At 29.8% G+C, this 12,411-nt stretch overlaps 1 protein-coding gene across 1 annotated transcript; it reads right to left on the reverse strand.

The window, feature by feature from the left end:
* Positions 1 to 1,994: 1,994 nt before the first annotated feature.
* On the reverse strand, positions 1,995 to 3,813 carry LOC11436858 (pathogenesis-related genes transcriptional activator PTI6). The gene has a single exon (XM_003616003.4). It carries the CDS (start codon positions 3,261 to 3,263, stop codon positions 2,412 to 2,414), a length of 852 nt encoding a protein of 283 aa, XP_003616051.1. The 5' UTR covers positions 3,264 to 3,813; the 3' UTR covers positions 1,995 to 2,411.
* Positions 3,814 to 12,411: the final 8,598 nt, after the last annotated feature.

The raw sequence follows: 12,411 nt of genomic DNA on the forward strand, positions 1-12,411 counted from the left end.
GTATATGTTTCAATGTAGAGTAGTTTGGTATATAATTTTTTAAAAGTAGGTTATTTGTGCAAAACAAATCATACATAACTTCGAAATTATTTACTAAAAAATTGCTTTGAAGTTGTTAAATTTATGATGATTTTTTTTTAGATGATGATGAACTTCTTGTTTTATGAAAAGGCTAAGAAAGATTATATTAAACAATTAAAAATAGCCCCTCTAACACAAATTCAAGTAATTACAATTCCAAAAAGCTGCAAATGCAACTGAAGAAACTAATTAGAAGACTTCTTTTATGCACATCAAAGGATTTAGCCTCCAAATTATGCAATCAAAATCAAACAAAACATAAAAATATTTTAACTACTAGTAGATCTGAATCTTAACTTCTTCAATTAAGGAAGTAAGAATACAAGTCTTATGATTAAAGATCCCTGTATTTCATTCCTTCCAAATGACATAAATCACATATGTCCAAATAATGTTGAAAGTCAGGACTTTTTAGGGAAACTTCGTTGCCCTCCAAATTGAAGAATATGGTCAAGTAAATTTCCATTAGGAGCTTGGTAAAAACCGAACAATCAATAATCATAAAATAAGATTCCAAAGACAACTATAAACATCACATTGGAAGAACAAGTGGTCTTTGTCTTCCACATAATCACAAGCAGCCGAGCAAAAAAAATATCACTATTAGACAAGCTATGTCTTCTAAACAAATTGTCCTTCAAGCTATGTCTTCTAAACAAATTGTCCTTCGTAGAGATTCGATTTAACAACAAACGTCAGATAAAAATGTTAACTTTGAGAGGAATCACATTGATCCACAACACGTGATTAAAAACCAAATTAAAATCAACGTCAGCAGCAGTTAAGTTGTTATAAGTATTTTTTACATTATACTGATGCAAGGAATGAAGCTTCCAAACCCACTGATCCCACACCTTAACCTACAAAAGCACATTAGATAATAACGCCACACAGTCCCTCACCAACTCCTCTTTCCACGCAAACAACCTCATTCACCACTTCCATGCATCCCCATTAACACCCACTTCAAAAAATGCATTTCAGATACATAAACTAATTTGTTATCAACCAACTCAAAAAGCCTTATAAATCTTACTTCCAACGGTAATTCACCAATCCACAAATCCTTCAAGAACAGAGTAGATGTCTCATATCCGACCTCTCTAACAATATTATCAAACAACCACCTGTCCTCCAACACGCCCCACACCTTTTGATTAAATTCAAATTCTGCCACCAAATCTAGAGCCCATGCATTTTTTGACATTATATTACATTTATTTATACGAAAATGTTAAAGAACGTCCTTAAATACTTATTTAAGAAAGTAATATTTATGTTGAAAAATGATAAAAAAATAAAAAATAATAAGAACTAAATCTAGTACTCAAGTCAGCATGTTCCTTACTAAATTTTACACATAATTAACATAAATATTTTATTCATTTTGCATTTTTATTCCACGTCAATCATTGTTTCTCAATACAAAGAATTTTATATTGTTTTCTTGTTTGGCCAGACAAAATGATACCGTACACTCGAAGTATCTATAGAAATTAGAATCCCACCAAGAAAATTGTTGTAATCTACTCAAAAAAACACATATAGTTGTAAAAATAAAGCATTTGCGCATGCAATTTTTGTACAAATGGTTCTGGGAGATTGAAATGATTTGAAGTATTTATAATCCCCTCTTTCAAAAAAAAAAAAACAAAAAGTATTTGTTATAATCCCCAAATGGGTCACCCTCTAATTTTTCATTTGTGCATGCAATTAAGGAATAAATAAAGCAAGATATCAACCAACATAGTAATATGTCAAAAAAACACCCATCAATAAAATAATCAAAAGTGAGCTATTATAAAAATAAAATTCAAAAGAGAGCTAAAACTAATATTAGAAATTCAATAATTCAAGTCTTAATATAGAAATATAGACACATACTCTGAAATTCTACAGCCAATTTGACTACCTTTACAATAAACCAGTACTTCTTTTGGAGAAAAAAAGGTACAATAAACTACTTACTTATACAATACCAAAATTTCTTAATATATATACTACTATAATTATATATATACTTGTCAACTTTAATACATGAAATTACAAGAGTCCTTACTATGATCTTTTTTCCTTACAATCTCACACTAGTTTTGATTTAGACACTCATTCTTTTACTGGTATTTTTTTCCAATAATAAATTTAATTACAAATTAAATACACACAAATATAGTTTTCTTTTTCGGCACGAAACTCTACACTCTTCCAATAAGCACAACAAAACTTCAACTGAGGGCATCTTCGGAATTACACAACCAGCAACAAAACAGCATAATTACCAAACAGTCCCTTTTCTTTTCTCAAAAAGACAAATAAGCCCTCAAGATTTTTCAATACGGCCACGTCATAAACTCGTCAAGATCAAACTCTTCAAACTTCTCTTCTTTTTCCAACTTCTGATGACATGTCAGCGGAACGTTAACTTCTGGTAAACTTAACGGCGCGTCGATGTGAAACCCAAAAGCGTCCACGTCTACGTAACGGAAACCGTCAAACGGCGTCGAATCACAGTCGTAGGGTAATACAGACGTTGGCGACGACAAAGCGTCGGAGTAACCACCTCTGTCGCTGTTTCCGCTGCTCACCGGCGGCGTCACTTCAAAATCCTTTTCGATCTCCGTTTTAACCTCCACCTGAGTTATTGGGTAGTTTGTAACCGCGTTTGAACCATGCAACATCACTGCCACTCTGTCGTACTCAGCGGCGGCTTCCTCCGCCGTAGAAAAAGTTCCCAGCCATAGACGTTTTCTTCGGATCGGGTCACGGATCTCCGCAGCCCATTTTCCCCAAGGCCGTTGTCTTACCCCGCGGAAATTGCTGTGGCGGCGCGTGACGACGGAGGTTGGTGGTTTTCTGGGTCTCCTCACTCTATTGAGCTTTTTGTGGGTTTTCTCCGGCGAAACAAGAGAAGACGATGACGAAGGAGAAGAAAATGAGAGAGAAGAATTTGGTACGGGACAGTGCATGTTAATATGAAGGATTTCTCTTTTGGGTTTTCTTCGTTTTGTTGTTTGGTTGTTTTTCTCTCTCTCTTGGTCGCCGGAGGAGTCGGAATCAGTGGCGTCGTGGTCGGTGATTATGATTCGAACAAGCTTTCTTTTGGGTTTTCTCTTTGTTTTGGTTGATGGGTTTTCTTCAAAAATTGAACTTGGTGTTGATAGCTTCAGCTTCTGCAAAGACATGGTAAAGATAGTGAGTTTTTGTGGGTTTTAAGGTTTATGTTTGAGGGTTTTTGTGGGTGTTAAGGTTGTTTGAGTGAAGTGAGAGAGTAAAAAGAAAGAGTTTTTGTTTGCATGAAGGATTGGAAGAGGAACAAGGTTGGTTTTTTGAGGGGGTGTATAGAGAAATGTGTTGGGGGTGTAGATAGAATTCTGCTTGGAAGTGGAAGGGTTGAAGGAAAAAGTGGATCTAGTGGGGAAGAAGATATTCTGAAGGAATTAAGAGGTTTAGGGAGTTTGTAATGAAAGAAGGCACCAAGATATGGGTGGAAGTAGGAACCAAAAGGAAAAGGAAAATGAAAATGAAAGCTTTAGCTTTTGGTCTCAAGATATATATTCCAAAAGAGAGAGAGAAAGTAGAATATATGAGCCAAATCTCCCCCAAATCTCAGTCTTGTATTTTTACACGGGGTGAGTGTGAGTGAGAGAAGGAAATCTAGAGAGATTTGGCGGGAGAGACAGAGAGAGAGTGAGGATTGTTGGAGAAAAACGGAGAAGGAAACGAGATGGAGGAGTGAAGAGTAAAGGGTATTTATAATGCACGGGATTTGTCCCTATTGCATGTAATAACTATTAACTACTATTTTTAATTTTTGAAGAATACAAATGAGAATAATTTGTACATCAGTTAAAATACTAAAATAAATAATTTATACTAAATAATTATATAATTATTGCTGAGATAAAAATAACACTTTAAGATAAAATTTTTATTAATGAATTTTTTTTTTTTTTTTTGGTCTTAGATGAAGTGGTAATCCACTGAAAATAAACTCACACACAACTGTGAGGTCCCGGGTCACAACGTCCGGCCTTGCAATTTTGGCATTTGCCAGTTGAGCTATGACTTCTAGACTATTAATGAATTTTTTAATTGATGTTTTAATACTTTAAAGATACTTTTTAATCGGATATTCTATACGCACAAAGAGCATGACTAGTTGTTGAGTAAGAAAATAAAAGGTGACTAAACTTTACTCAAAATATTTAACATCAATCCTCAATATTAAATTCAAACTAAATACATTGAATTCAATTGAAAAAAATCATTTATCATTTCGTTCAAATGTTTTTTTTTTTTTTTTTTTGGGTGAGAGAGATAAAGGGAGGGAAATGGAGGCCGGAGGGTGAGTGGAGGGAATGGTAGTGACTCGTCACTCGTGAGTGTGTGTGTCGTTGTCGGGAGAGTAGAGAAATTATGGTTCTGCGTTTTTAGCTGCTCCTTGTTGACGTGTCTTAACCCATGTTTTCCCCCTCATCCTCATATGTCTGTTTCTCTCAACAACTATAATCCCACTCTTTTGTGTGTGAACATTCCACTTGTATTCGTATTCCAACTCCCATTTTATCTCTTTTTTTACTCCAATCATCACAATTACAAGCTCTTTCACTCTCACTCCCAAAATTTAGATAATTGTATGATCATTTTGTCTAAAAAATCTTACATTTTTAGACTTTGTTTAATATACACAAACAAATTATTATGTGGTACAAGACATATATCTCATATACACCGTAGGCTTGATCAATTTTCTAATGTGAACTACAGATTTTTTTTTCAAGGGGTTGGGTATCTCATACATCATAATATTATTAAATGAGTTGCGACATTTAATTATAAACAAGGACTTTTTAGTTCGAAACATAAAAATATTTATATACGTTAATTACTCCTTAAGACTTATATCTAAGAGCTTAAACATCAAAAGATAAAAAAAACGGTGGGAGTGATATTTTATCAAATTATTATACATTTATCATTTTTTTTCAAATACATCTTTAATTAATACCACTGAGTGTTTTAGAATAGAAAAAGTCAATGTTTACTACTCATGCATAAGAGTAAAAAAGACATGATATGTGTATATGCTCGTGAGCTTAGCTCAGTTGAGAGAGTAATATATTGCATATTACTATATGTAAAGTTGATGTTCGAACCTTGAACATCACACTTCTTCAGATTTAAAATATGTAAACTCTAACCATTAAACTACTTGATAATTTTTTTTTACAAGTGGAGTAAAAAGTAAATATTTGTTTATAATTGAGATGGAACAAAACACATGTAACAATATAAAAGAAAGAGAATGTTAATTAGTGTCTCAAAAACATTGGTTAAACATCTAAAGTTATGTAATTATTACATGATCAAAAGTAACATCTTGTATTTCCCAAATAAAAATTTCAACTTATAAAATTTTTTAAACATTGCTCCGAGCACACTCGTTAGCAAAACTAATAAAAAAAGGGTTAATAGGTCTTTATCCCCTGTAATTTCTTTTTGTTTTAAAATACCCCCTAGGGCAGCTGACTGTGCATTTTTGCTGATGTGGCATGCTGTGTCACCTTTTTCGGATGACGTGGTGCGCTGACTGTATATTATTTTTATTTTTTAATTTTTTTATGGGATACACGTGGCATTTATGATTTTTTTTTTAAAAAGAAAAAATTCTTTTTAAAAAAAATTATAAAAAATGAAATAAATTATGGAAAAATAAAAATATTAATAAAAAATTCTTTAAAAAATGAAAATAATTATGGAAAAATTAATAAAAATCTGGTAAAATGAAAAATAATGAAAAAATGTAGAAAATTTAGTAAACAAAAAAATCTGGAAAATTAAAAAAATCTGGTAAAATTAAAAAAAGTTGGTAAAATGAAAAAAATCTAGAAAATTTAATAAAATAAAATCTGGAAAAATTAAAAAAATGAAAAAATTAAACTATTTCAAAAAATTCATATTTCCATATTATTTTCAATAGCGGAAAAATGAAAAAATTCATATTTTTTTTTCGAAAGTAAGAAATTTTATTTTATAAAAAAATGAAAAATTCAGGAACTTAAAATATTTCGAAATTTATGAATATAATAAGAATAGAATTAAAAATGAAAAGTTTAGATTTTTCTTTCGAAATTAAAAAGTTTATTTTTTTCATTTTTTTTATTTTTCTGGATTTTTTTCGTTATACCTGATTTTTATTAATTTTTCCATAGTTTTTTAATTTTTTTAATCATTTTTATTAATTTTTCCAAAATTTATTTCATTTTAAAAAAAATTAATAATTTTTTATTTAAAAAATCATAAATGTCATGTGTACCCCATTAAAAAATAAAAATAATTATACAGTCAGGGCGCCACGTCATCTGAAAAAGGTGACGCAACATGCCACATCAGCAAAAATGCACAGTCAGCTGGTCTATGAGAGTTTTTCAAAACAAAATTTTTTTACAAGGACCGAATCTAAAATTTTTTTTTTACAAGGAACAAAACCAAAAATGATCTATATTATATAAAATAAAGATCTATTAACCAAAAAAATGAGCATGCATGGTGAGTCAAATGAAGTCTATATTAAAAAAATAAAATGTGTACCACTACTACTAGTAAAAAGAGAGCACAGTGAGTTCCAAAGAATGGTTAGAACTTTACACGTTGGTGAAGCAAATGCCACGAAAAACGTAGTGAATTGAGTCACTAAACAATTGGTAAAGTGAAAAAGAAGAAGCGTGGCTAATCTCTAGAAAGTAGAAACCACAGACAAAGAAGCAGGCAGCGTTGAAAATGAGCAAATTGGCGTGGCCTTCGAGTTTATTCACTGTGGTCCAATAATCAATAAATAAGAGAGAAAAATAAAATTAAAACAGAAATTTGTACTCAACAACGTAACCAAAGGAACGAGTATAACTAACGACACTGTTAAAATGAATAGTCCAAATCAATATGACACTGCATATATAGCTGTAACTACCCTCTTTTCTGCATTCTTTGTCCTTCTGCTTCTTAAGACAGACATATACCTGTGTTTTCAGTACCAAAAATTGTCGGAATATCTATCAATTTACACTCTCAAAATTGATTTTTAAAAAGAAAAAAGAAAATACATAAAAATTAAAACAAATGTGAACAATGGTATATTAATTTTTTAAAAAATATTATTTAAAAGATTATATTAACCAATGCTTTAAAGACACTGATTAAAGAGTTAAAAATATAAGTATAAGATAATTTTTACGATGAAAATAATATTTTCTCAACTTTTAAAAAGTAGAATGCATAATTTGAAAAATAACAATTCATTTTTTAATTCTTTAATCAATGTCTCAGAGACACTAACATTTTTTTCTTCAAATAATAATTTTAGAGCATACTCTCTCCGTTTTTAAATATAAGCAAAATTTACTTTTTAGGTTCATTTATTTAATGATGTACGTGGTCCATATTATTAACCACATACATCATTAAATGAATGAACCTAAAAAATCAATTTTACTTATATTTAGAAACGGATGGAGTAACACGTAAATTAATCATTGATTCATTGTGAACATGGAGTACAATGTAATCACTATAATTATGTTTTGATTTTACTTGGGAAGTGAGACAGTTGAAGTGATAGAGATGTTTTTGAGGTATGTTAAGGAAACAAATATATATCATTTGTCTCTATATCTAAACACCATTTTATTAGAGGCAAATGATGCTTACATATAAAGATGGAGAGAGTATATATAAAGGAGAATGTTAAAATGCCATCAAGATATTGGTTAAGCAATTAAAATAAGAAACATTTCATAAAAAAATCGTGTAATTATTACTTAATTAAATGTCAAAACTTATACTCCCTCCGTCCCTAATTATAAGACCTTTTTGAGAATTTTTTTGTCCCTTTTTATAAGACCCATTTGTTATTTCCAACTACATTAATTATTTCTTTACATACATGCCCCTATTTATTATACATCTTTTTCTTCAATCAGCAATAAGTAGCATATGAAAAACATAAACTAACTCTCACTCTTAAGGATAAAATTGTAAAAGCAATAGTGATTACAAACAACTTTAATACAAATATGCTTTCTTAATTCCCGTGATTTTAACAAAAGGGTCTTATAATTAGAGACGGAGGGAGTATTTTTTACTTATGAAGACAGTTGTTAAAGTTTTTTTCTTAAAAAATTTTATGTCTAAAATGTTGCCTTTTAATATTTCAATAAATTGACTACACAATTCAAGACAAATTTTTACTTTAAACTTTTTAACAAATATCGTAAATGCACTTATTAATATAGTATTTCTTTAAAAATATAAATACAGCTAAAAACATTTTTTTTTTTAAATGTAATAGCATCTTTCAACATGTTTTCTTTTAGTGGTTAACATTCGTACGAAACTCGTATTTGGGGTATTTATTATAGCTATCATCAAATTCATCATTTCATTAACCTTATAAATAACTTATCAGTATATGGTTGAATTGATCAATTAAAAGACCAAAATATAAATTGTCCAGTAAGTGTAAATTATGTTGTAATATGATATCAATTCAATGATGTTGAAAAAACACTTTTTTACACACAATAAACAAACAGTCTCGAATGTTGATTAGAAATTAAACGGCTCATATTACACAATTAGGGTTGAAAATAAATCAGACCAACCTACACGAGTCTACGGTCTGGCCTAACCTGACTTGTTTATGAAAAATGTTAGGTTTAGGTTTTTGAAAAAACCTATTTAAATAAATAGGTCAAACTTAGACTATCAAAAAAACCTATGAAACTTGATAGACTGGCCTATTTATGTATACTATTAAAAAATATTTTTATTTATATTAAAATATAATTTATATTAAACATAAATTCAAGAAAAAACTCAAATAATGTACTTTTTTTAAATAGGCCTTAAATAGGTTTTTAATGCATTATAGATAGACAGGCCTTATGGTGAAATATGCTTTAAGACCAATTTGACCTATTTAGAAGTAGATACTGTAAATGATTATTTAATGATTTTAATTTGAAGTAGGCTTATAAATAGGCTTTCAGGTCAGACCAGATTTTTAAATATGTCAGATCAGACAAAAAAAAAGGCTTATAAAAGGTTATAGGCTTATCAAAGCCGGGCCTATTCCCAAACACAACAATCAATCCAATTTTAAACGATTTTTTGACTAACTAATTTATAATTCTTGACACCACAAATATAAGTTCTTTCTAACATATGGACAGTTTAGTTGAATTAAGTTAAGGAAATGTTACATCGTACTAGTGCAATGGGTATAATTGTAAAAATCTAGTTAGGTTATGCCTTGGGGAAGAAGCAAAGGCAAAATAAGCATATATGCAAGATAGTCAACCACGTGTTGTATTATGATTTATGTGTGCTGCTTGGAGGGGCAAAACGTTGCACAAGAGTGACCCATCTCTTTGCTTATTATTGCTTGTCAACCAAGGGACATCGACCTTTGATTACTATTTTTTATTTATAAATTGTTATTAATTAATTATTTTACCTCCAACTTTGTATTAACCACTTACTTATATTCTACTAGCAACTTGCTATGACATCATCAAAAACTGCATTTTTAGTGCTTTCCAGCATCCCTTTCTAATGGATAGAATTGCATAACATAGCATATTTAAATTAAACTCACAAGTCAACCCAACCTTCCAAGTGTAATAAGATTCTTCCAATTCATGCATGATTCCGCCCTAAAACACCAAAGTATCTATTCAACTCTCCTTAAATATAAAGACCTCTCTTGACCAAAAAAAAATATAAAGACCTCAAAATAAAGGGACAACTTAAGTACAATTTGATATACGGCTCATTATTTAAAAAAACAATAGACGTGTCACCAATTATTTTGAATGGTATAAAATTAGAGAGGAATATTTTATTTTGGGTTAAATATGTTTTTAGTTCTTATAAATATATTAATTTTTTGTTTTAGTCTCTCTAAAAAGTTTCTTCAACTTTTAGTCTTTATTTTCAAGTAAATTTTTGTATTTTCTAATGAAATTGTACAAAAACGTATAGAATATCGTAAAAATCACTCAAAAAATATAATTTTTTTAACAAAACATAAATTAAATATGAATATTTTACAACCAAAAATATAAAAATTCATATTTAATTCATGTTTTGGTATTTTTTTTTTTTGGAGAGATCTTTATAATATCATAATTTTTTTGGCAAAATTTTATTCAAAAATATGAATTATACATATGAGTTTACTTTAAATGAGGGACCAAAAGTGAAGATGAAAAATTTTCGAAGGATTAAAAGTTGAAGAAATTTTTTTGAGAGACAAGAAAGAAAAGTTAACATAAAATATGAACAAAAACATATTAAGTAAAAAGAGTGTAGCTAAGGTGCTATCCAAAGATAGGAACAATTAAAATAGTGACAATGATACTTACTACTACATTGTGAGCTTTGGGCTTTGAAAAAATAAACTTCAATTACGCCTCTTTTCAAATTATACATTTTTTTTTTCACTCAAATTTTTATATTTATTGTTTAATATAACATTAGCCATGGTTATAACGTTCATAAAGAAAATAATCACAATGAATACATTATTTATTTTTCTTAATACTTTAAAATGGAAAAATGAGCAACTAGAGTCGGCCCTAATTTTTTTTAGAGAGATAAACACTGCATAACATGTTTAAATTAAATGCAGAAGTCAACCTAACCTTCCAATTGTGTTAGAGATTCTTCTAATTCATGCATGATTCCTCCCTAAAACACACCAAATTATCTTTGCCTCTCTCCTTAAATATAAAGAGTTCTAAAATAAAGGGTCAACTTAAGTACAATTTGATAGGAACGTTTATAGGGCTCTCTATTAAAAAAAAAAAAAAGATGTGTCACCAATTATTTTGAATAGGCATAAGAAACTCCTTTAAGGAAAAAATTAGAGAGGAACAACTAAAACAGTACCAATAATAGAAGTATAAGTCTCTTTTCAAATTATACATTTATTTAGCACACAAATTATACATTTATTAGTCATATGGGTTAACATTTATTAGTCATATGGTTACTTGTACATTTGTAGCTTTTATGATAAAATTGATTTTTACACTTCAATTTATAATTCAGCTCACTTTACATGAAAATAACCAAACAAAAATCATTTTACCTTAAACTCACGTTTAACCTTGATCAATTTACTCAAAATCAATTTTTATCATAGGAGAACCAGACATACACAACGTTCATAAAGAAAATAAACACATTGAATACATATTTAATTCTATTAATAGATAAAAATGGAAAATGTTACCTATAATAAAAGACAAACAATACAACACAAACCTAAAATGACATGCTTAAAACTTACCCCCATTAACTGAAACACACTTCTGGAGTATTTCTTTTACTACTTTCTTTACTTGTTGAAAATTGAAACCAGTAATAATTGAAAACACACATAACATTGCTTTCATTTTCCATATGGAGGACACAAGAACCATGCCTAATGTCCCCACTTTCAGATTCTAAAAGGACAAAAATCCAGTTCCTCCTAATATGACATTCTCGTAGTTGCAGTGTCTCCATCGTAAAATAATGTTGAAAAGGCAGATTTTATTGGTGATCAATACCAACACCTCCCAAATTGCAAAACACAATTAGAAGCATTAACCATAATAACCAAGAAAAAATAGTGATTCAGTCACAGAAATATAGATATAGACCATGAAGGTTATCATGAACAGTGGCGGATCTTGACTTATTTTCTTGGGGGTGCCGAACTATTATGGAATATATACTAAAATGATTCAAGTATTAGCAAAAAATGTTAAGGGTTCTGGTGGTTTGATTTGCTTTAAATGGGTGTGGATGTTGCGGTTTCGAGTCCCATTAGGAATGTTTTTTTTGATAAAAATTATAAAATATAAAAAACACACTAACGATGGATCACCTCTGGATTGTAAAAGCACCCCCTAACCACTGCAACAACTGGAAATTCTATAATCTGATATGCATAATACTATATATAAAGGAAACTTGGGGGGTACTACCATGGCTCCCATGGGTCCCCAAGTAGATCCGCCACTGATCATGAAGAAAAGTTATTAACTTATTATAAGTCACAATCACAGTGAGCCTCCCGTTATTCTGCAAAACTGATGTTAGATCCAAACATGGAAGTAGAAAGAAATATAAACATGGTGGTCGCATGTAATGTTTCAAAGTTTTGTTTTCAAAAAATATTTGAGAACCCACATTCTGTACGGTTAATGAAAACAGTCATACTATCAAGCTATCTCGATTATGGATGCGCATTAAGATCAAATGGTTTTGTCTAACTTCAAAAAA

The sequence above is a fragment of the Medicago truncatula genome, chromosome 5, assembly GCF_003473485.1.
Source record: "Medicago truncatula cultivar Jemalong A17 chromosome 5, MtrunA17r5.0-ANR, whole genome shotgun sequence".
Classification (NCBI taxonomy): Eukaryota; Viridiplantae; Streptophyta; class Magnoliopsida; order Fabales; family Fabaceae; genus Medicago; species Medicago truncatula.

Excerpts from the sequence above, each read along its gene's own strand:
- LOC11436858 (XM_003616003.4), bottom strand. The coding sequence starts at position 3,263 with ATGTCTTTGCAGAAGCTGAAGCTATCAACACCAAGTTCAATTTTTGAA.